A 26,670-nucleotide genomic window follows, 5' to 3' on the forward strand; every position below is an offset into this window, starting at 1 on the left:
TAATCTTCTTAATTGTGTAGGAACTTGGTAGTAACCTCCTTGAATGATACCCCATCCCCTCTTTCTGTAACAGCCATTTTTGTTTCATTTTTCAAATTTCGGGTCCAACAAACATTCCTCCTTTTAATTTTGCTTCTGGTGATTGAGAAAACTTCTCTTTCCTTGGTTAACGTTTTCACAAACTGTTTCATCAGGCCTGATGTAATGTGTAGAGACAGTAGTATCTTTCATATCCATGAATTTCTTGTGCAAAATGTCTTCTATCAAGGCTCCGAAGATTTTTGTACAGGTCAGTTAATTTCAGACGTATGAAATGTATGTAATTAATTTATGTATAAAGTGATTTTTTTTTAAAAAATTGGTGTTCATTGTAAATATGATGGGTAATACAGGCTCTTTGTTATCATATTAGGTTTCAGCATAGAAAAAAACCACAGGACTAAAACATTTTCATAAAAACATGTTTTTCATCATGACCTGTGTAATTGTCAGATTGACTTTAAAGTTTAGTTGATGACATAGAAGCCCTTGATTAGTTAATGTGTTTAAAACTTGAACTAGGTAATTGGTATCATCGTATTTCTGCACAGTCCAGTTAATCAACCCTTATTTACATTTATACTCAACATGCTACAGTAGATGTGTGTTAATGGTTGCAGTTTGGTTATTCTTTGGTGGTAATACTATCCTTGAGGTGAGAGTAGGTCATCAAAGAAGGGATAAGTTGGTGTGATATCTGTTAGAACATGCAGAAATAGTTAAATTGCTGTGGAAGGAGTGTTATAGGGTAAAAACTGTAAGGACCGACGAAGACTGGAATACATAAAACAGATTGTGGTGGATACTGAGTGTAATAGTTTTGAGGAGATAAGTTTAGAACAAGATAGACAGAGATGGTGGACAACATAAAAGTAGTCAACAAATTGATGACTTAAAGAAGTGATAATAATAATAATAATAATAATAATAATAGTTGTCAATGTGTAGTGGTTTTGTGGCTCTGTGCAAGTGCTAGATCACAGATCCAAAGAGCTAAGGGTTTGAGCCTGGTCAGTCTAAGGATTTTTATTTGGTCATTTATCACTTCTTTCACCTCTGACAATGTTTATTAATGTGAAAAGTAATTAATTGTATCATCGTTTTGAGTCCATGTTAAACTGTAATTCTCCCCTATAACAGGCTGGGTAAGTTGGTTCAAAGTACCGTGCCTAGCAAAGCACTGTGGTGTTCAAGCAGACCTTTGGGTTGATGACTGCATAACCCATAATGGTGGTGATGGTAAAAAAAAAAATGGGTGTGACACTATCTGTTATTTGTGTGTTGGCACTGTACACAGAAGAAATGTCATCTTGAAGTGTATGCATTATCAATCATTTTGTTTTTTTTGAAGCTCTAACAGTAGCCAAGTAGACAAAAATGATATGAAAGCCAATAATAATAGTGTATGGAATATTTCACACAAATGATCCTGCTGATTAATTTTACTTCTTCTTTGTATATGTCCTTACTAGTTCTCACAAACAAACTGAAGATCTCTTGTATGCTATAACGGCTTTATATCTTTGCACTGCATGATAGCAAGTAAATGTTGTGTTACTTCATGAAAATGAGCATGATGGTTGTGATCAGGGATTAAATGCACTTAACTTTCTTCACCACGTTAAAAAATTTATGTTTTCTCTACTCCAAAGTGACCCAGAGGATGCAGTATAAACTTGTTGAGGATTAAGATGTGGTTCATAGTATTCTTCCAGTTCTGAGTATTCACTCTCCTTCAATCTGTTAATTTCTTAAGCTATTTTCTCAAGAACTGAGAAAAGCTTTGCTAGAAAAAAAAAAAACTAAATTAAAATAATCTCAGTGTTAGCAGGCATGTCAAAATTTCTGAAAATTTGTGTTTCAGTAACTGTATACTGTAATTAGGTATAACTAATGTTTCTCAATGAAAATCTCAAAACCATGAAATCAAACTTTGCAAATCTCTATTTGTAATTCAAGCTGCTTACTTACTTTAATAACCATCCCTTCTACCCGTTAAGTATTCAAGTTACAAAAATCACTCAAAATATTATCAAACAATGGAAAATCTAGGAAGGAATCATGAAAAGGATAGGTTGCTACTCACCGTGTAGTGGAGATGTTGAGTCGCAGATAGGCTCTACAAAAAGACTACTAAACACTTAAGCTGTTGGCCAGATGACCTCCTCCTGAAATGGACAACCTCGGCAGCCAGAGACAGTAGTCATGTGTGTGTGTAAGAGCTGTGTGTGTGTGTGTGTGTGTGTGTGTGTGTGTGTGTGTGTGTGTGTGTGTGTTTTTCCCCCCAGAAGAAGCCCTTCTGTCTGACAGCTTACTGGTTTAGTAGTCTCTTTGTTGTGCCTGTCTGCAACTCAGCATTTCCGCTATATGGTGAATGGCAATCTATCCTCTTAATGATATTGTCTATATCGTATCAGTATGGTAAAGCACTTAGAAATTGTATAAGAATGTCAAAGTGGAATAAATGCATTGTTAATGGAAGTGCATTATAAATTTTAGTTAACATATTTACTTTGCATATTAAAACCAAATACAGAGCCATATGTTGACATATAGTGAATGAGCATTGGCTGTAATGTGTGTGTGTGTGTGTGTGTGTGTGTGTGTGTGTGTGTGTGTGTGTGTCACTAGCATGTTGGAAACAACCATGTGACTCCATCTATGTAGATGCCAAGTAATTGTATCTCTAGGCAAGTGTAACTTTTCTTCAAATCGACTGTTCACAATGAAACAAAGCCTGTGCGTTACATGAAGATTTAGTGAATGCAGTATTTAAAACTTCATCACAATCTGTTCACTAGTGTTTATATGTAATGCGTACAGAGATAGCCAAACACAAATATTCCAAAAACTGTGTTGATAAGTTTTATTGCTTGTCATGTAGCATTTTTCTCACTATTTTTAGTATACAAATGCTGGGTTCTTACAGTTACATCATAGGTGGTATTACTGTGAACGTGTGGGGGGAATAATCGAGAGAAATTCAACATGCCACAAGTTCGGACAACATTGGTAGCTAATAGTATTAGCCTCCATGTGTATATGAGAATTATAGTTGCTGAAATGTTTTTGTTACAGTTCAGCACAATCTGTACATGCTGTTTTAGTTGCTCAAGTACTCTAGTTCCTGTAGGCCAGTGAACATTTCACATGAAATTAGCTGCGTATTTAACCCGTGTGAAGCTTTGTTGGTAATCTCACGGTATATAGGCATCAGTACACTGCATTTAGTTGAAGCAGCTTGTCGTGGAGAGCATGTCAAACTTCAAGTCATTTGTTGATATCTTGAAGTACATATTTTATCAATGAAGGTTTTAGATTCTATCATAGTGAAGCTTAGGAATTACCACCCAAGTAATGGAGTGCCCATGCAGATCCAGTTGTTAAGGAGAGAGATACTGGACAAAAATTTGTTTGAAAATTCTTAGAAAGAGTAGTTCATCAGCAAAGAAGTCCACAGCACCCATTGCACCTGAAGTTCATGTTTTCTCTGTTTGGTGCCAAATGGTTAGCACCGCAGGGTATCATCCATTCTTGATTATGATTGAGAATCATGGAACTAGGTTTCCTGAACTGTGAATTGGTCAATGCTACCTGCTCTTTATACCTTTAAGCTCTGTATCTGTTTCAGTAATCATCATTAGGCAAGATAGTGAAACTTTATGTGATACAGGGAACAAGGATCTCAACTTAACTATGTAGATAATGAAAATTATAGAGCTATCTTTTAAAAAAGGAGTCAAAGTAAGTATATGTGCTGCGGAGATGTGTGTTCTTTTGGAAAAACACTGTTAGTAGTTCATCACTGGGACACATGTCACATGAGAATTCCATTGACTCCAACCATTCTTTCATCATTCTCACTGGGTGAAAGGGCATAGTGTTTGACAGTGAACAGTGAGGATCAAATCCAAGTCTGACCATCCATATTCAAGTTTCCAATGGTTATATCCTTAATGCCAACATTTCCTTTTCGGAACAAGTCCAAAGCTAATTTCCTTCCCACCCTTGCCCAGTATGAGCTGGTATTCCATCCAACACTCCCAAATGAAGGGAAAATGTCACTGACTTGCAAAAGGGTAGAAGAAGAAATTGTGTTCTAAGTTCCTTAACACCATAAAGCAGGCTGTTCCAGCTCGTCGGCTCCGTTGTGAGCCGCGGAGCGCTCCCTGCTCCAGGGAGCCGTGTTGCTCGCTGTGACCATTCAAGTGGGCCGGCACGCCGGCACGTGGCACGGCTGCCTGAGGCAGGCGGCAAGGCAAGCGTTTTGATGTGCCAGCTGCGTCTTACAAGATCGACAACCTCATACTCTCAGCTGCTAACACGTGGTGACATGCTCCACCAGGAAATAGGATGTTCAGGAAATAAATAAGAAACAACTGTTTTACAAGAAATTGCTGTAGGTTGACATTTTCTTTTCATTACAAGATCGGAAATATCAGGCGTCAAAGTGTTCGCAGCGTTAATGCGGAGGATGGCCTTCATTGTTGCAACCTAAAAGGATCGTTCCTTACTTTTTACTCTTTTCATTGCTGAGAAAAGCTGCTCACAACAATACCTAGATCCAAACATGCACATGATCTGAGCGGCATTGTTGTGAAGCTTGGGAAATGTTTTTTGCTGTAATGAACGATACCATCGTGACAACTCCAACATGTTGTGGTACCTCTCTTTCAGCAAAGTTGAATTTTGCAAATCAATAATCTCCAATTGAACTGACGATGACAAGGCGTCGGGGGAAACTGAAAAAGGAGTGCTGAACACCTTAAGTTCCCTTTCCAAACTAGTGAGGTCTCGGAATCGTGTTTCAAATGACGTGATGAGCTGCTTTAACTTTGTTTGGTAATTGTCGAAAGTAGTACCTTCAGGTAGTTTTAAAGAAGCAAGACGATTGAAGAACGTTAAATGTCCATTACTCATCTGCCTCTCAAATAAACGTAAATTTTCCATGAACGCTTTGATCTGGTCGCGCATGTCAACGATTAGGTGCCCTTTGCCCTGCAATGACAGATTTAAATTATTTAGATGCATAGTTATGTCGGCTAGGAACGCCAGATCTGATATCCATTTCATATCTTTCAGACAACGCATTTCTTCCCCTTTCGTTTCGAGAAAAAGGGATATTTCCTTACGAATGGCAAAGAAAACATCAAGAACTTTTCCCCGACTCGGCCAACGAACTGTACTGTGGTAAGGTATATCCCCATACTCTGCTTCGATATCTTTCAGGAATCCTTTGAATTGGCCATGATTCATACCGTGACGCCGCACAAAATACACACACTTCACGACATCTTTCATTACGCCATCTAGCTCTACTGTTTCAGCACACAGTGCCTCTTAGTGAATAAAACAATGAAGAGTCAAAATGTCTTTCCCAAATTCGTCCCTGAGTTTATTTTTCAAACTAGAAGCAAATCCTTGGTGACGCCCGATCATTTGTGGTGCACTGTCTGTTGCTACAGAATGGAGCTTATCCCGCGGCAAATTTATATTGTCCACTGATTCACCAACAGCTTCAAAAATGTCACGTCCTGTTGCGGTGTAATCGAGTGGTACCACATCCAAGAGTTCTTCAGTTACTTGCAGCTCCATCATGTTGACACCACACACAAAGACTGCAAGCTGAGCACAGTCAGATATGTCGGTGCTTTCGTCAAGCGCTAGCGAAAATGTAACAAAGCTCTCCGCCTTTTTCCTGAGCTGTGTCTCTAAATCCGCTGCCATGTCCAGGATTGGACGAGACATTGTGTGCTTCGACTTGGAAACAAACATTCTGCAACTGCTACCATGCACGATTTTACGAGTGGTCCCACCGAAAACGGCTTGCCACCCATCACAATGAATTGAGCGATCCTGTAGCTTGCTTGAATTGCAGATTCAGTAGTGTTTTCTCCGCTCTCATTCACCTGAAAATTATAAAGGTGTTACAGGACACAAACTATGTTACATGTTTTGATACCCTCCGTATTACGAAACCGTTTTTAAACTTACGTCTCCTGGTATGTCGTTCTTAAGCCTGGCTACCAGTTCTCTCCGTGCAACGCCTTCTACCTGATCGTAGTGCGCTGCGTGAATACGTGTATAATATCGTTGTATATTGTGCCTCTTCGCAGAATTAAATACTTTATGACATACAAGACACTGCGGACGACCATCCCTCTCAATGAATAGAAAGGTATCCTCCAATAGAGGTACAGGGTTCCCGTGGCCAGTCATAGCTGTCATTGAACACGGATTATTACGTCAGTTGCGGCTGCATGCGGCCAGGGGGCAGTGAGTTCGCTTTCCCCCTCCATGTGGGCTCCGAGCTGCCACAATGAGCGCTCCGGCTCCCTGGAGCTTGGTTGGAACAGCCTGCCATAAGGCATTCCAGCAAGCTGCAGCTACAAGAAAGACTGCCAGTCAGACTAGAGCTTTTACACTGCCAAATAGTGATCTGTAGAGCTGCACCTGAGGCTTCACTGCAACCTGTGATGTAGCAGATTACTGCCCATTCTTCATGGGGCAGTCAGACTGTGCATTATCTGTCTCTTTAACATCTCACTAGGAACCTTAAATGAACCTACCTCAATATTTTCTATTTGTTCTAAGAAATAAGTCAATTTCCTTATGGAGAGATTCAATCTGTCCCCTTCCTTGACACAAAGAGAACCAGGTCAGCCCACATAAAAATGATAATGTTGCCATCATTGGCTCTGTGGGAAAGATACTGAAGCAAATTGTGAACTACAGCTTCATCTGAGTTTTTCAATCCAGGCAGCTTCTTAAAATATTTCCATGTGGGTTCATAAAATGTTATTCTGCACAAGACACCATGACTACTCTGCTGGAGATGGGAGAATAACAGTCTTCAAAAAACTCCTTAGGTGAGTCTTCCTGTGAACATATTTCAGCTTTTGTATGGTCCTTATTTTCCAATGTTACTTCATAATATTGAGTATATGGTGTGTCGTCTTTCTGGTTTGATCAGGGAAACAGCGTTCCTCAACAAGAAGTTAAAAGTCTGACAGTCTCTGCAATTGCAATTAATGATAGGGTTCTCAGTGCTTCTTCTTCTTCTTCTTCTCCTTCTTCTCCTCCTCCTCCTCCTCCTCCTCCTCCTCCTCCTCTCACAATTGCACTCATTTGCACACAACCAATGATTTAGCAGTATGTGCATGCGCAGTGTGCTTCCCTTAGCATCAGAGCGGGACAGAATTTATTTGTATGATGAATAACAAATACAGATAAAAATTTTTGTTTATTATTTGTGAGTAACAAATGAAACTACGGTATTTATTTGAAACAGTATTCATTTACATGAATAAAAATATGTATTTGTAATCTGGGACTAGAAAGTGTAATGAATAATTTGTAAATTGAAATTCAGCAATATTTATTGGCCCAGTTCATTGTTATTTATTAAACAAATGTACATTTTCTTGCTTTTAAACATTTTGTTACTTTTAAATCAGTCTTTAAAACAACTCTCTTTTTTTCCCAAACATCTCACCGGAAAGTTTATTTCTTTCGAAGATTTGGCATTGTGACACATTACAGAAAATGCATTCTACACCTTCAAAGAGTATATCTGTGTGTTATATGTCCTGAAATTGTCTTTATTTCAGAAAAACAATGGAAGACTTTCAAATCACCTGCAAAAATTGAGATATCATCAGTTCTGGTGTAGTTTTGGCAAAGAAATTCATTATGATTCCACATTAGCTTCTACTCCCAAATAATGTTCAAAATAAATTTTGTTGTTCAAGGACAGCAATACAAGTGAACTATGTGTTCTTAAATTATGGGTAAGATGTTCCAACAATAATTGCTGTGGTTGTAAAGAGCTGAAAAAAGTCTTCCAATCAACTCTTGACACTTTCTTGGTGAAAAAGTTGCCAGTGTGCTGCAATATTGTAATCCATGCCCTCAAACACTCTGTGCCTCAAACTCAAAACTTTCAATCTCGCCCTCTATGTAGCTGCATTGACGAATGCCAGATCAAAAACATATTTCATCTTCTAATGGTCATCTTACTCAGAGTTAGCCCAAAACACTTTCAGATGACTTTGGACATCCAGCAGCATTCCAAAAATGTTTTAGGAGACTTTAAATGTAAAGTGTTTTGATGTTAGTGGTTAAAAACCACCGAGTTCTTAATTTGTTCACTCATTTTTAGCACTACCAACACAGATGATTTTAAAATTTTGTAACCCTGACTGGAGCAGCTGCTGCAGGATAAAATCTTCATAAAGAAATAATAAACAGCCAATCAGTTGCAAAATGGGAAGTTTATTTGAACTCCTGGACCATGGATTAAATGTTTATAAAAACATCATGTTTTAGCAGAGATAGATTGAAAAAGAGCTGAATCAGTAAAATATATAAATTTATAAATGTTGACACCATGGTCAAAGGGTTTAAATAAGCCTTCCATTTTATAACTGACTGGCTTTTATTATTTCTTATGAGGGGTTCATCCTGTGGTTGCTGCTCCAGCCATGTACAAAATTTTAAAATTCTTACCTGGCCAGGTCTCAAAAGCTGTTTCTAAATATATGGGCATTTCGTTGAAAATCATCAAAACAGTGCCTTCTCACACCAGAAGCTTTCCTTAGCCCAAGCATCATGTACCCAACACTAGTGCATAATCTGTACATTGGTGATGTACTATTCAATGATAACCACCATGTTGTGCATGTTTTTAATATTATGGAAGTGAAATTTTATATTTTATTGACACTTTTTACTATTTTTCAACGTACTTCCACTACAACGTGTAACCCAGTTGTCACTATTATCCTTCTGAAGAAGACATTTTTATAAACAGCTGTTTATTACTTCTTAAAGAAAACACAAAGAAATTGTTGGCTGCATCTCATCTCTAACTACTTACATGGTATTTCAACATGTTTTTTAGCAAAGGGATAGGGGAGTAGAGACAAGTGCAGAGTCTGTTAAATTGGGCCGTGTCGGTAGTGTAACTGCTAAGGCTGTACCCCAGTGGAGTATTTTTATCTTGCATAGGTTGGTTTAAACACTTTGTTGCTTTATTAGGTATGGTGGTGTGCCCTTCACTTCTTCCCCCCCCCCCCCCCCCCCCTCCCTCTGAACTTGTGCAGCCAGTTAGATAGGAACCTAGAGTTAAACGTTAAACATGTACTCTTGAAAACAGTGCAGCTTGACTTGGCAGCTTTGTCATTATTAGAATGATAGAAGTGTTAAGTAAAAGAAAAAATCAAAAGGACCAGTGGGAGATAAAACTCCTAACCTTAAGCTTTGTAGTCTGGAACTTTACTACCGAAGAAACTGTTTGTAAGTTATTTATGAAACAGAAACTGCATTGAGCAAAGGAAACAAAACCTACTTGTAGAATTTTGTACAAAAAGTAAACAAGGAAAAATGCAGTTACATTCTATACTATTTTTATTTAAGCTAAAAATAATTTATTCATGAAGAAATTTGTTTCAATGACCTACTTGTTCGAACAATTATCTAGGTAGAAATTTATTCAGATAATTCCCACTACTGCTTACCACTATGTCTTGTGCTTTTTTCCTCTTTATGGCCATTGTAGTTAATATTCTCAATTGTAATAAGTCCTTTTAGTTCATTTGCTCAATTTACTCATGAGAGCCAGACTACAGTGTAGCGTGGTTGAATTTTTTTGTCAATTACAAACAAAGTTGATAATTATATCAAGTTATCATGCTCCTAACATAAATCTTTTACGTTTGTCATGTCCAAAATACATCTCAGTGTCAGTGCAATTTTAGCTGCAGACTGAATGCGAACATTAGTCCTTTAACTATTCGGTCACACGAATTTGCAGTTACACAGCTAAATCAGTGACCTTCAGTAACTTTCACTATTTGATTATCTGTTTAGTTTTCATTATACATAACCATATTCAATTGCTGTGGTAATATTTGATGACTCTTAGATATACAGCATACATTTTCTCTGTAAGAAACACAGAAAATAGACAGCTACAAAATAATTCTAATTCTAAATGCATTCCAACATTTTCCAGGCCCATTAGTACTGATGTGTTGTGACAAAGTTGTGGATTTTCTCTGCCTGGGGACTGGGTGTTTGTGTTGTCCTCCTCCTCCTCCTCCTCCTCCTCATCATCATCATCATCATCTTCTTCTTCTTCTTCTTCTTCTTCTTCTTCTTCTTCTTCTTCTTCATCATTCATGACAGTGGCTAGATTGGACTGTGTACAAAAATTGGGTTGTGTAAAAATTGGGACTTTGTATGGGTGTTGATGACTGTGCAGTTGAGCGCCCAACAAACCAAACATCAAGACAAAGTTGTGCAGAGTATATGTTTCTGTAGCTGTGTGGCAGGGCCATTCAGTGACGAGTGCATGCTATGTGATACTGACTGTGGAAACTGCTGGCCTTGTGTTTCTGCAATGTGTGCATAGTGTGTGATGGGGAATGAGCACTTGTCACACAGTTTCACCACACATATTCAGTGCACTAAACTTCAGTACAAACATGCAAAATGAAAATGTATATCTATAACTAGCTATATCTCTGTAAAGAGTAAAATTTGGGCACATGTTATATGGGATGTTTTGTTTGAATTAATCTACATTACCACCTCCTAAAATATTTACTATTCCTCCTAAAATGCCCTGTATTCATAATGCTTGATGGTGTACTAATGATTGGATTACCAAGCTGCCATTGACAACATGTTTGTAGTTATCATGAAGTAAAAGTATTAAAATATTTTGCCAATAACGGTTCTTATGATACAGAACTTGTCTGTTATATACACACACACACACACACACACACACACACACACACACACACACATCATGAATAAATAACCTATGGAGTCAGTACTGGTACACAATTGACACACACTGGATTAGAAATACCTATATCCACCCCCTCACTGAAAAAATATAAATTTCAAATCAAACTGTTATTTACATATTTATATTAGTAATAGGTCATAGTCTTCAGCTCCATGAAGAAGAAAATGTATATTACTGTTTGTGAAAAGTGCAACACCAAGAGAGACATGATTACAATGAAATTTATTCTGCAGTCAGGGACATGACACTATACAGATCATTAGAATTACAGAACTGTACACACACTTTGACTGCCAGGATTTAGTGCAGTGCAAAGCTGCCACGTTTGGTACTCAGATCCTCTACATGCCATGTCATGGAATTGAAGAGGGTCTGGATATGCTGCTGAAGAACACACTGCCACATGGTTTGTAGGTGTATCCACAAAGCATTGACAGTGGTTGCATGAAGACTTCAATGAACAAGTTGCCAACCAACCACATGCTGAAATGTTTGAAGGGCAACATGTCAGGCAAATGTGCTGGATAGGGAAGCTGCGGTATCCATAATTCTTGAAAAAAAACATTTGCACATTCCTTGCCACATATGGCTGGGCATTGTCCTGATAAAATATGAGGTGTGAAGCTGCCTGCAGTGCATTGGGCACTACACCCTCTCTGATGTAGCTGTTACCATTCAGATTGCCTTCAATATGTAGGAAATAAGATTGCATGTTATTGCCAATAGCGACCCAAACAATCACATGTGCCATTTACGTACTATTCTGCTCAACAATGTAGTCTGCCTGATTGTGTTCACCATTGTAGCATCTACCATGTATGCAGCTGTCATTGTAGCACAGGTTGAAGTGGGATTAGTCCAAAAATATCACATTTTGCCACTCAGCATGTCGGCGATGGTTTTTACATACAGTTTGAATTGAAATGTTTGTGGTTTCTGGTCAGTGGAAGCCTACACAATGATGTGTGTGTCACCAGTCCAGCCCTCAGCAGATGGTGTCCAAACATTAACTTAGAGATGTCCACACCCATTACAATGCTCCATTAGTGAGTCAGCTCTGTGTATAAAGCTGTTCTATTGGTTACAGCCAGCGGACGAGATAGTGGTCATCCTGCACTGTGGTCACATTGTGTGGTCCAGTGCCTATTCATTGCTGTGTACGACCCTTCTCTATCCACTTGTTCTATACACACGTTCATATCATAACAGTGTGCCACATACACACCGCAGTGCCATTGAGAGACAAACCTGTTTTCCGGAGACCAATCATTCTGGCCCTGTTGGAACTTGCTCACATGCTGATATTACACCATTTGATGTCGACAAGGCACACCTGCACTTGCTCACACATTTCCATTTTGTTTGACAGCTCTGTACCAATTGAGTGTGGCATAACACTGACCTGCTCAGTCGCGCAAAAGAGGGCACTGCTGGCCCTATGTGCACGCTGTCTCTCTGCAACCTTAACTGCCTGTTATGGTTTCACTTTTATACACATCCTCTGATTCTGAAGTGAGTTAGGGAACTCCTTCTGGCTGTTGCAATTTTCACAAACAGTAATACAAGAAATATGTTAAATGCAAGACTGAACCATTTTTTATTGTTGGCAGTCTTAAGAAAAGAAAACGGAACTTATCTTATAATGCCCAACTGAAAATATAAATTTTGTTCTTTGTTTATTGCAGTTGATAAGTGAAGAAGAGAAGAAAGTTATAGATAAAATTATTGATAATGGCACTCAGAAAGCTGGTGATCTTGATATTAATCTGATACATAATCTCTATTTGTAAGTACTGTCTCTTGTATTGATGTACATTCTCTTGCAAAAAAACTTATTTCAAAATAATCCTCTCATTACCTGTACTTCTTATCACAGGAAGGGCCTTATCTACCTGGATGTTCCTATTGAAGATGATGACTGTATAATTGTACCACCCTTGAAAGGATTTGTAATGAATCGTGTACTGGGTGATTATTTTGAAACATTACTTTACAAAATTTTTGTATCCATTGATGAACATACAACAGTGGGTGAGGTGATTAGTACAATATTAATATTCCATTATTTACAGTGTTCTACACTAAATAGAAAGTGTGTATAAGATAAGTGATTGATACACCATTACTGAACTTACAAATCTGTTTGTCATTTTTCTTCGTAGTTAGCAAATGTACTCCAGATTGATCCTCAGGCAGTAAAAAATGCTGTTTCCTTGTATTGTCGTCTTGGATTTGCGTACAAAAAATGTGTTGAAGATGATCAAGAGGATACAAATGCTATCTGGAAAGCGGGTGATCCTTCTAGTAAGAAGTAAGTAACTGTGGTGGTTAATTTGTAATTAATATGGGTGCTATATTCAGCAATTATTTATAATCTCTCTTCCCCTCCCCACAGCTAGCTGAAGAGTATTAATGTTTCTCAGGATCAGGTAATCAAGAATACAGTGTGTACCTCCATTTAAACTGACACACAGAATTTTTATAATTCCCCTTACAAAATCCAAGGACATATTGAGGACACTGTATATGTGAAGTGGAGAAAAATGTTTTTACACTAATGGAACAACCATATAAAATACTATGTCCCATACTTCCAAATCTATTGGGTGAAAGAGCAATTACAATGTTCCGTGACTTTGGAAATTAATACATTTCTAACATACTAACTGTGGTAACAATGTCTAATGCTAAGACACACAGAAAATGTTTAATGTCCATGTAAACGTACACATATAGTGTCTATTATTGCATTTGCGTGGTCTAGTTGCTAGCATTGCTGCCTGTAGATCATGGGGCCCTGGGTTCAATTTCCAGCTGGGACAGATTTTATCCACTCAGGAATGGGTGTTGTGTTGTCCTCCACATCATTTGCACAAGTTGCTGAAGTGGCATCAAATAAAAAGACTTGCATAAGGCGGCTGAACTATCCCAGAAGGGCTCTCCCAGCTGGCATTGCCATATGATCACTTCATTTCTTTTTTATGATCTGCAGCCCTTTCCACCATTGCAACAGAAGTTATTGTCAACAATTGTTACCACATTAATTGGCTAAAAATGTAATAATTTCAAAAGTCTTACAAAAGATGCGAGAGTGGATCACAGTGTTTTATGTCTTTGTTTCTATGGCACAGATACAGGAACCCATTGCCAGTCCAGGATACACTGTCTTTTTCTATCTGTTCTCTCATTTCCTATGAATTTGCATGGATAAACTAGAAACTTGCTATGCATTCTGCCTTGACACCAAGACCTGATGAAGAATTCTTGGACTCAGAAGAAACTGGACAATTCTTCTTCAGCCTTTATGAAATATTTGTTATACAGTAATTAAGAATTAGAGCCCTTCGCTGTTAGTGTTTTTAACAAATGAAATTCCCACAGTATTTGTGAACTCCCAGCAGTGATATGATTCTTCTGTTTGTCTCTACTACATACTGTCCCATCTGTGTAATACAAATATATTACTGCAATAAAGGAAAGTCCTGATTAACAATAAACAAAACATCATAAAACAAAAATGTTGTGTCTTTATATGAGAGGTGGTTATTCTCACTAGGGCAGGAAAGCAGAAGGGCCAATTAGAGAAATGTTGTGGAAAATAGTGTGGAGCTTGGAAAGAGGGTGTGAAATTGCTGCAGTAAGGAGGATTTTGTGTGTGTGTGTGTGTCATGGGGAGGATGTGAGATTGGCAGAAGACCCTGAGCAAAGAAGATCAAATAAAGTGAAGTAATTTTACAAAGAAGATGGAGAGATTTAGGAAGACCAAAAGGTGAAGAAATGGGATCTGAAAAATAGGAAGGGTCCTGTGTGACATCAGACTAAGCATGTGAGGCATATAAGTGCAACCACAATTTGTAATATATACTTTTGCCTCTCAAATGACTCAATGGAGATAGCTGAGTGAGTTTTAATGGTGCATTATTTTGCAACCCCCAGGCTATGGTTTACACTCTCACAGGTCTCACATTTATGTTTGCATGGGTCTGCTGATACCAGGTTTATTGTGAAGGGAAATGTTTGGGAAATATCAAACTCCAGCATCATTCTGACAACCCTTAAAAATTGACTCAGAGGAGCTGACAAACTGTAAAATGTACTGTATGAACCAACTACCAGATATTCTTGTTGGAGGACTTTTGTTGCAACTACTACAGAGATCAGTGAAAAAAATCATCTCATGCTAGTTGATAGGACAGTTTTCATGACCATATTACTTCCCAGAAGCTAGTGATCACAAGAGTCAATGCCTAATATGCAACAGGTATATTTAGTCATGGTAGGATAATCTGTCATTGATTCACTTGGTTTTCCCTTAGACCATTCAGTTGATGGCAGAATTAATATAGATGTCAGTAGAAACATTTCAGCCAATAGCAAAAGTATGATACTGTGGTAAAAGTGTCAAAACAAACCCTTTATATGTCAGCCTCACTCTGAGAAAATCTGGTGAATTTGCTGGATGACCTGCTAATAGTTGTGACATGAATACTATCAGACATTTTTGGGATAAAGTGGAGAAGTTCTAGGTCCAGTCAGTATGTGACATAATTTGATAACTGGAATTTATTTTAGGAAGAATGGAAAAATACGTTCTTTATCATATCAGACCTCTGTAGAAAGCATTCCTTGGATGTTATGCGCTGAAATTGTAGCAAGAAATAGTCCTACATACTGTTGGTAACATAGCTGGCATCTTTTGAATCAACAGCAATAGGGGACCAAAGACTTCTGGCCAAATACACTACTGGGCATTAAAATTGCTACAGCAAGAAGAAATGCAGATGATAAACGGGTATTCAGTGAACAAATATATTATACTAGAACTGACATATGATTACATTTTCACACAGTTTGGGTGCAAAGATCATGAGAAATCAGTACCCAGAACAATCACCTCTGACCGTAATAATGGCCTTGATACGTCTGGGCATTGAGTCAAACAGAGCTTGGATGGCGTTTACGGGTACAGCTGCCCATGCAGCTTCAACACGATACCACAGTTCATCAAGAGTAGTGACTCGCGTATTGTGACGAGCCAGTTGCTTGACCATCATTGACCAGACGTTTTCAATTGGTGAGGGATCTGAAGAATGTGCTGGCCAGGGCAGCAGTCGAACATTTTCTGTATCCAGAAAGGCCTGTACGGGACCTGCAACATGCGGTTGTGCATTATCCTGCTGAAATGTAGGGTTTCGCAGGGATCGAATGAAGGGTAGAGCCACGGGTCATAACACATCTGAAATGTAATGTCCACTGTTCAAAGTGCCGTCATTGCGAACAAGAGGTGACCGAGACGTGTAACCAATGGCACCCCATACCATCACGCCGGGTGGCACGCCAGTATGGCGATGACGAATACATGCTTCCAATGTGCGTTCACCGCAGTGTCACCAAACACGGATGCGACCATCATGATGCTGTAAACAGAACCTGGATTCATCCGAAAAAATGACATTTTGCTATTCGTGCACCCAGGTTTGTCGTTGAGTTCACCATCGCAGGCGCTCCTGTCTGTGATGCAGTGTCAAGGGTAACTGCAGCCATGGTCTCTAAGCTGATAGTCCATGCTGCTGCAAACATTGTCAAACTGTTTGTGCAGATAGTTGTCTCGCAAATGTCCCTATCTGTTGACTCAGGGATCGAGACGTGGCTGCATGATCCGTTACAACCATGTGGACAAGATGCCTGTCATCTCGACTGCTAGTGATACTAGGTCGTTGGGATCCAGCACGGCGTTCCGTATTACCGTCCTGAACTCACCGATTCCAAATTCTGCTAACAGCCATTAGATCTTGACCAACGTGAGCAGCAATGTCGTGATACGATAAACCGCAATCGTGATAGGCTACAATCCAACCTTTATCAAAGTCGGAAACGTGATGGTACGCATTTCTCCTCCGTACATGAGGCATCACAACAATGTTTCACCAGGCAACACTGGTCAACTGCTGTTTGTGTATGAGAAATCGGTTGGAAACTTTCCTCATGTCAGCACGTTGTAGGTGTCGCCACCGGTGCCAACCTTCTGTGAATGCTCTTAAAAGCTAATCATTTGCATATCACAGCATCTTTCTCCTGTCGGTTAAATTTCTCATCTGTAGCACGTCATCTTCGTGGTGTAGCAATTTTAATGGCCAGTAGTGTAGTATTTCCCTTACTGTAGACGCAACTCCTAATACCCTTTGCATTAATGTTAACCAATCATAAAGACATTCCTTTCTCATACTATACCACCTCAAACTTGAACAATTCATGGGAGATCCTTTCTGCATCTCCTAAAACCCCATACTCCAGCGACTAAATCTTTGGTAATGACCCAAGTTTATAACCCACCTTGCAACCCTCCCACCCAATCCCCCTGCCTCTCTCCAGTCTTGTGATGGATAGTTTTTTACCACCATTGGTAGAGCAACATATGAAGCCGTCATCTGTCAACTATCAAGTCTGCTATGACAACTTGAAAACATCCTGCAAGGACTGGGTAATAAATCAACTGGCCATATGTATCAGAGGCCACCTCCAAACTGGGCTTCAGATCAGAAGTAACCATTTAGTTTCAGATCATACTTCTTAGGATATCTCAATTACATTATTAGAATCCCTCCCCCACGCCTTTTTCCTCCCCATGACCGGTTCCTATTTCTGAATGATGCATTATGGAACTGTCCATGTCATCGTGTTCTGCATTCCAAAATCCCCTTTGGGCTGATCCTCTTTCTTGTTCTTTTAATCACTGTTTAAAATACTTATGAAGTGTGACAGAATGAAAGCTGTTGAATGAAACTGTATAATAACACACATAGGTAATAAATCTATTGGTAATGTAGCCTATACCATCTAATAATCTTTTTTGCTGAGTAAGGTGGTGCAGTGGTTAGTGTACTAAATGTTTAGGAGAAGTGATGTTAAGATCTGTGTAAGGTTATCCAGATTTAGGTTTTCCATTTGTTCACTAAATCATTAAGGTCACTGCCAGGATTGTTTCTTTGAACAGGACATGGATGATTTCCTTCTCCATCTTGCCATCTGAGCTTATGAGCAGTTTCTGATGGCCTCAGTGTCATTGGGATGCTAAATCCTAACCTTCCATTATAGTCTGTAATAAGCTACGCAAAGCTAGTTTAAACTTGCCAGCATGATTCTCATAAAATTTATTTCTCGGATATAACAATGCTTTATTATTTTTGTCATTGTTATTGCTGTAAGATGATTTTATACATAATGTGTTTTTATCCTCCTGAATGAGGGAGAAGAGTGGCTATAGTTTTTCTTGGAAGGCAAACCATATTGTTCTCCTCAAATAGTGAAATGAATAATAAGTATCATTTAAGTAAGTGGTTACTTGTGTATTGCTGAAGCATGAACAGTTGGAGTGCCACTGACAAACACACAAAAGAGGAAACATAAATTGATTTTGCATCTTTTGAAGTTTATAAATCTAAGGGTTGTCATCTCTACTGTTAATTGTTATTACAGTGATACTCCCATGAGCTATACTGCATGCATTTTGGAGTAGTGGTTTGTGTCACTGGCTGGCGTGCTGCATGTCACTAGTTCAAATCTGATCATCAGCAAATGTTTGTTATTTTGTATTTGTCATCTCTAGAAGGTTCTCAAAATTTTGCTGTTTGTAATGTTTGCACATTCTGCAATGTTAACACTTGATGTCTGCATTAATAGCAGCACTCTCCTTCCAGGAGGCAGGTCTGTTCTGGCTCTACGGTGGTCCCAGTGCTAAATGTTTTACTTTATTGACAACCCCTTTTTTCAGATTTGGACTTGATTGTGGTTATGACATGACATTGTTTGGTGAAGACACCGGGTAGTTCAGAACATGTACATTACCATGCCTCTAATTAGGCAACGTAAAGGCCATTGGCTACAAGGACAGAAACAGAATACAAACAGTATTGTTCCCCATGTCCATATATTCAGTGGACAAATGGATTCTTAGTCAGCAGTACATTAGCTACACATCATCCATCCATCATAGTTTTCTGGGGATGTTGATCAGGACCTGACAAAACAGCGGAATAGCTTCGATAGAGGTGTCAAATACAACAGGAGGCATGGCATGATGTGATTGGCAAATGTATACTTTTACTTGGGTGGCGCAGCCCAGCAGCAGTTTGAAAATAATGAAGAGAAGCTTGATAGATGGGACAAATTAAAGGCCGAACTGCATAAAAAAATTTGGTTGATAAATAGCAACAAGTCGACTTAGTGGAAAATCAATTGAAGAAGAGGGCCCAACAGATAGGGGAAATTAAATAGCCTTAGATGCATAATGTTTTGACAGCATGCCACATTGTGATTCCAAATATGACAGATGTGACAAAATCTCACACTTGATGAAAGGAATCGCAGAAGGCAAGTAAAAAAGCAAGCTCTTCTAGTAAAGTATGTCACAACAACAGAGAAATTTATCAGGTGGTGCCAGCATGTCAAGGAAAACAGAAAAGAGTTGAATCAAAGAACTTGTGGGATGAAGTCCATCGCCATACGCCATCTGACATGCTAGTCTGCTTATAAGGAGCTAAGTATTTCGCAACAATGGACATGAAGAGGCTACTGGCAAATCAAGGCCAATGAGATTGACTGGGAAAAAACTGCCTTCAATGCCATTTGCACTCTGTAATGCTCCAGGCACCTTAGAGTGTATGATTGGCAACCTTCTCTGACACCTTCAATGGACAATGTGTCTTCATTGTCTGCATGGCATTGCTGTTTTATCAAAGACATCAGAAGAATGTTAAAGCCATATCAGAACCACATTGAAGTGTTTTCTGACTGCAGGCTTCCGCCTGAATAAGAAAAAGTGCCTCTTTATCACCCAAGAAATAAAAATCTTGGGGAACCTAAGTTAATGGCAGTGGAGTGCAGACTGATCCAGAGAAAATAAGAGCAGTCACAGATTTTCTGCCCCCAAGGGGCTCTCTCTCTTTGGCGGGTGGCAGGTTCGTGCTTGGTTACCACAGGTCCCCAGCCTTTGCAACATCTTTTCCCTTCCATGCTGTATGTCTATCCTCTTGCTATTCTTTTTCCTCTCTCTTGGGGAACATGTCTGGGGTGTTTTTGGGAATGTTCCACATTGTTTGTAGTTGACATAAGAACAGTCGTACCACTGTTTTCAATTCCTTTTTCCTTTCCTTATTACCTTCTCACAGCCTTCCTGCGCTTTGGCATTTTAGGCTCTTCTTTTTCATCTTCCTCCTCCCTGTGCACCCCTGAAGGCTGGCCCACTCGTCTGACATGCAACAGGTGACTGGGTAACACATAATTCCCAGCCCCGAGTTGACAGGTAGGGTTCACACATACCCCCTTGTATAGGCCAGGTCCAGGGAGGGTGATTGTCTGTGCTGTTACATTCCCAAATTGTGGATTGGTCCCTCTGTCAGGTGTCCGGGAGGTGTGACTTGAGGTGTGAACAACCACATAAGGCAGTTGTGTCCCCTTGTGAAAGGGGCTCACAGTTGGAAGGAGCATGCCATCGGAGATGCTGGCAATCATGGGGTACATTCTTCCAATGAGCCACTCATCATCTTTGCAGTCCACATCTACCAAACGTAAATGGAATGAAGCTCCCAATTCAAAGACCCTCCCAGCTGCATGACAGTTCCTCATGGTTCCATGTACTGAAGATGGTCAGTCCTTTGCAACAATAAATACATTTCTAATTCAGAAGGGTGTTGATCCAGTTGCCGGCCCTGTGAAATCCTGCTCTTGATACACAATGGCACTTTGCGTTTGGAGACTACTACTGATTCTCAAGCACAGCAACTGCTTGCCGCTTTACTTCTCCATGGCTATCCTGTTCATGTTGAGGCCCATAGAACTCTGACTTCTTCCCATGGTGTTATTTACACTACGCTGCTCGATGGTCTGACTGAGACCAAAATCCAAATGTCTGATCAGGGTGTCATTACCGTCCATCGTGTGATGAAAAAGGTAGATGCCTCCTTAGTGCCCACACACACTCTTTTTCTCATCTTTGATAGAGTGGTGCTTGTGTCCAAAATCAAAGCAGGCTGTGAAGTTATCACAGTCCGACTGTACATTCCAAACCCGATACACTGCTACCAGTGTCATCATTTCAACCAGCCAGATGTGTAATCTGTGGTAGGTAGGCTCATTAGGGCGATTGCCCACCTCCTTCTCCCCACTGTATCAACTGCAGTGGCAACCATGCCGCTGCCTCTTGAGATTGTCCCGTGTATCGTGATGAGCAGGCTGTCCAGGAAATCTGGGTAAAGGAAGAAGTACCTTACCCGGTCACTCGCAAGTTATTGGCAAGTTGCAAACTCTGCATTGTAGTGTCTGGCACTTACTGTACTGTTCTTGCTGCATCTCTCTCCATGAAGGACATGACCACCCAGACATGTGACCTCAAATTCAGCTCTGAGGTTGTGAAGTCGCCTAGTGTCATGGTAACATCACCGTCTCTTTGTCCAGCTGTGCAAAAAGCCATCAAACTCTCACCTCACTGGGTGAAGTCACCAGCTGCACAACCGGCAGGCTGGAAAGGACAGAAGTAATACTCTCGTGAAGACTTCCTACATCCCTCCAACCAACCAACACCTGAGTCTTCCTCTGGTAACCAGAAAGGCTTGAAGAAGTGAAACAAAGACAAATGGTCTTCTCCCTCGCTGACTAGATCATCCTCTTTGATGGTGTCACCACGTGATACACTCGCCCGGCTGGCCTCTGTGTCACCAGTGCGCACCACCAACTATTTTTCTATGCTGGACTCCGCAAGCTGAAAGCAGAAGAAAGCCGATGCTTTTGTAGACACAATGCAGCAGGATCCTCCTGCCTCTGTGCTCTGTAGCAGCGAGTCTTCACAGGCTGGCTCTTGGCAGCTGCTGAGGTGACACCCCTTCATTTCTTCCTTGTCATGACTCTCCTCCAATAGAACGTTCATGGCCTTTGATCCAACAAAGAGGATTTACAGCTGCTCTTAGAATCACAATGTCCAATTGTTCTCTGCCTTCAGGAAACATAATTGCATTCTCATGACCGCTTTGAGCTTTCACATTTCTTCCCATTCTGGTTTGACCTTCCACCTGAAGTCAGCATTCCATCTCATGGGGGAGTCATGCTGCTCATATGGGATGACGTTCATAGTCAACCCATCTTCCTGACTACCTGTCTTCAGGCTGTTGCAGTTCACCTTTTCCTTCTTCACTTAACCTTTTCGCTTTGTACTGTTTACAACCCTTCATCATTCGATGTCACCAGGGCAAACTTCCTCCAGCTTATTGGGCAGCTACCTCAACCCTTTCTGCTGCTCAGTCGCTTTAATGCCCATCGTCCCCTTCGGGCTCCTCGCAGAACCTGTCTGAGAGGTGCCTTCTTGGCTGACCTTGCCCAGCTTAACACCTTCAGCGTTAACACAGGAGTGCCCACGTTCCTTTCAGACTCCTCTCCCACATATTCCTATTTGGACCTATCCTACATTGCCCATCGTCTCTAGTGGTCTGTTCTCTCTGACACATACACGAGTGACCATTTCCAGTGTGCTGTCCATTTGCTGACTCATACCCCACCTCCGTACACACCCAAATGGCAGCTTACTAAGGCCAACTGGAGGCTTTACTCCTTCCTGGTGACCTTCAACAAGTAAGATTTCCCCAGTTGTTATGACCAGGTGGAGTATCTTACAAGCGTTAACCTTAAATGTTGCAGAACGTTCCATTCCTTGCAGCTTTTCTTTTCCATGTGTCCTGGCCCCTTGGTTGACTGAGGCATGCTGTGACGCAATTCACATGCAGAGACGTGCTCTCTGTGTTTTTAACTGTCATCCTACGACGGAAAACTACATTCGTTATAAACAGATGCGTGCACAGTGTTGTCGCGTTCTTCGGGATAGCAAAAACGCTAGCTGGATTTCATTCCCTTGTGTGTGTGTTCTTTTTTTTTTTTTAGCAGTTCCACTCCCTCTTCCATTATGTGGGCCAACCTGTGAGGGCTCTCTGGGACCAAGATCCATTCCCCAATTTCTACCCTGACAGTAACAGACAACGTCATCGTGGATCCTATTGCTGCCTCCAACACCTTGGGCTGCCATTTTTTTGAGATTAAGAGTTGCCCCCACTATTACTCTGCCATTCTCCATTGGAAACAAGTGGAGGAGACTTGGGCGATACCCTTTGCTTCTCCGAATTGTGAGTGCTGCATTGCCACCTTTACTATGAGGGAGCTAGACACTCTCACTTCATCCCGATCCTCCTTCTCAGGGCCAGAAGCTGTTCACATTCAGATGTTGCAGCACCTTTCTCTTGCTGGCAAGCACTTTCTGCGTAATACATACAACCGCATCTGGGCAGAGGGCAAGTTTCCCAAATGCTGGCGTGAAACCACTGTCATTCCAATACCTAAACCCAGTAAGGACAAACACCTTCCTTCTAGCTATCACCCTATTTCTCTCACCAGCTGTGTGTGCAAGGTGATGGAATATATGATTCATGCCCGGCTGGCATGGTGGCTCAGGTCTCGCAATTTAGTAACCACTGCACTGTGTGGATTTTGAGCACGACATTCTGCAGTTGACCATCTCATCACTTTTTCCACCCACATAATGAATGGTTTTCTGTTGAAACCCAGACTGTGGCTGTTTTTTTCGATTTGGAGAAAGCCTACAACACCTGCTGGAGAACTGGTATCCTCTGTACTCTCTACACGTGGGGCTTCTGTGGCCACCTGCCCTGTTTCTTGCAGGAATTTTACCGAGTTTTCAAGGTCCATGTGGGTTCTGCCTAGTCGGACACCTTTATTCAGGAAAACAGTGTGCCTCAGGATTCCGTCCAGAACGTCGTCCTCTTTGCTATCACCATTAGCCCTATAATGGCCTGTGTCCCGCCGGGCATCTCCTGCCCACTTTTCATTGACAAAACCGTTTGTATGCATTTCTGGCAGCGTGATTGGTTTCTTCCACCATCTTTACATCTTGGGCCCCTCGCTCTTCTTTTCATTGAAACTATGTAATTCCTGGGGCTCGTGCGTGATAGGAAATTTTCTTCATCCTCCCACATGTCTTACCTGACTGCCCACTGTATGTGGTCCCTCAGTGTCCTACGGGTCCTCAATGGTACTTCCTGGGGTGCAAATCGAAACACGCTCCTCTGTTTGTACTTGTCCCTTATCTGTTCAAAACTAGACTATGGATGTTTGATTTATGCATCTGCATATCTGTCCCTCTTATGCCGTCTCAATACTATCCACCATCATGGCATCCGTTTGGCCATTGGTGCCTTTTACACTAGCCTGGTTGAGAGTCTGTGTGCAGAAGCTGCCGAACTACTGCTGTCCTACTGCCATGACTTTCTCCTCAACAGATATGCATGCCATTTGTCTGCCATGCATGGCCACCCGTCCTATGCTTCCTTCCTCAATGACTCCTTTGATCGCCAGTATGGGGTGCATCCCTCTTCTCATTACCTCATTGAGTTCGCTTTCGGCTCTTGCTCCGGCAGCTTAACTTGTCGCTCCCTGCAACTTTCCCAGTGGGTGTGAACCCTTTACCACCTTGGCTTCATGCAATGGCCTGCGTTCATCTTGGCCTTCATTCGCTTTCTAAGGACACTACTCCATCTTCACTTTATCACCTTCAGTTTCATGACCTTCATATGGAATTTCGCGGTAGTACCTTTGTATATACTACTGGCTCTGGGACTGACTCTGATGTCAGGTGTGCCTTTGTCATTGGCACCGACATTTTTTGGCATTGGCTTCCGGAACACTGCTCAGTATTTACAGCAGAGCTCTTCACCGTGTTTCAGGCCATGCAGTATATCTGGAAATACAGGCTTTTCAATTGTGTCATCTGCTCGACTCTCTCAGTGCCCTTCAAAGCCTCTGTGTGCTGCACACCATCCATCACTTAGTGCAACGGGTCCAGGAAAGCTGTCACTTGCTCATTCTTGATGGAGCCACTGTGATGTTTATGTTGGTTCCTGGTCACATCAGTCTGACAGGAAATGAGGCCGCTGATGCTGCTGCCAAGGCTGCAGTTCTTGTACCTTAGCCTGCTAGTTTGTACACTCCCTCTGATGATCTCTGTGTTGCCATCTGTCAGCAGGTACTGTCACTTTGGCATCACCACTGGCCCTCCCTTCATGGGAACAGCTCTGGGTTATTAAGCCTCTCCCATCGGCTTGGATGACCTCATCTCAGCACTCTCGCCGTGAATATATAATTCTAACTAGGCTGTGTATTGGGCACTGCCTTTTTAGCAATCACCATTTGATAAGTGGTCCATCACCACTTTGTGCACATTCCACCAAACTTTTAACTGTCCACCATTTCCTGACAGAATGCCCTTTTTTTTACTGCTCACATTCCCATCTGTGTTTGCCATCTGAATTATCGGCTGTTTTAGCAAATGATACGTGGGCTGTCGACCATGTCTTACTTTTTATCCATCGTAGCAATATGGAAAAGTCCATTTAATATTTAGTTCTGGACCTCCATTTCTCTATGGCATATTTTATAGACCTTTCTCCACATCCCTGTTTTTAGCTGTCTTCTCTTCCGTCAGTAGGGATTGACGTGTAGTCATCATTAACTCTTCTTATTGTCTTCGTGTTTTACAGTTTTGACATGGGCGCGCATGACCCTAGTTGTTTGTGATGCAAGAAGTTTTCTTGGAAAGTGCTCGTACTACTGGTGATTGCTGAAGAACTTCTGTAATAAGGCACGTCTCTTTCAAGAACTGCTGCAGGGAGATGACAAATTTTCTCAGAATGAGGTGCAAGAAAGATCTTTTCTTGTCCTTAGGAGGTGGTGACATCATCTCCAGTCCTAGCATTGTATGACAACAATTCTGAGATGAAACTTCATTCCGACATTAGTGGTTATGGGGTAGGTGCAGTTCTACTCCAGATTCAGAAAGGTACTGAAAATGTGATAGCTTATGCTTTGAGTACTGTCCAAGTCTGGAATGAACTATCTGCAACCGAAAAAGAGTGCCTTGCTGTTGTTTGGGCCATCAAGTTCCATCTCTAATAATTTGACAAACCATTTGCCTTTGTGATAGACCACCAGTCTCTATGCTGGCTAACTAGCATGAAGGATTCGTCATGTCATCGACAGTTCCTGTCTCTCTGTGTCCCCTCCATGTCTGAACATCATCAATTTGGTTCACTTCAAGATGCCTGGACTTTTCCCTTGTTGAGAGCCCTTCCTGGCAAAAAGTAACAATGTGGACACGATCGAACCGCGGTACTGACCGTCTAGGCATGGTTGAACTACGGACAACACGAGCCGTGTACCTCCTTCCTGGTGGAATGACTGGAACTGGTCAGCTGTTGGACCTCCTCCATGTAAGGTGCTGCTCGTGGTTGTTTACACCTGCAGGTGGGTTTAGTGACATCTCTGAACAGTCAAACAGGCTGTGTCCATGATACAATATCCACAGTCAACGTCTATCTTCAGGAGTTCTGGGAACAGGGGTGACGCAAAACTTTTTTTGATGTGTGTAGTACCATCTGCTGAAGCTCCAGAAACTACAGAGGAAGCTATTTGATTGTCTCTGTTCATGAATGTGGTTTCCAGATGAGACTAGTATCAGAAGTAATTTCACATTGCAATATCACCTACAAAATGACTACTGCCTGCCACACATAAATGACGTCGCAGAACACTTTAATAAGATGTTGGCAGATATGCCCTCAGTGAACATTGATGTCGGAGGTATTGGTTTTCAGTACTGTCTGATATGACATTTGTGTATAATACAGCAAAGCAAGACATTAAAAGCTTCACACTATTCTTTCTGCTCCATGGTTGCAAGGCCAAAATGAGAATGGATGCAC

The 26,670-nt window shown here is 41.0% G+C and overlaps 1 protein-coding gene across 1 annotated transcript in view; it reads left to right on the forward strand.

Annotated features, from left to right (window-relative positions):
* LOC124555493 (protein FAM91A1) overlaps window positions 1-26,670 on the forward strand; it is a 169,651-nt gene that overhangs the window by 68,876 nt on the left and 74,105 nt on the right. Inside the window, exons 4-6 of the mRNA XM_047129418.1 lie at window positions 12,544-12,644; window positions 12,735-12,894; window positions 13,021-13,169. Of these exons, the coding sequence (XP_046985374.1) occupies window positions 12,544-12,644; window positions 12,735-12,894; window positions 13,021-13,169 (410 nt within the window). The remainder of the gene's footprint in view (window positions 1-12,543; window positions 12,645-12,734; window positions 12,895-13,020; window positions 13,170-26,670) is intronic.

The sequence above is a fragment of the Schistocerca americana genome, chromosome X, assembly GCF_021461395.2.
Source record: "Schistocerca americana isolate TAMUIC-IGC-003095 chromosome X, iqSchAmer2.1, whole genome shotgun sequence".
Taxonomy (NCBI): Eukaryota; Metazoa; Arthropoda; class Insecta; order Orthoptera; family Acrididae; genus Schistocerca; species Schistocerca americana.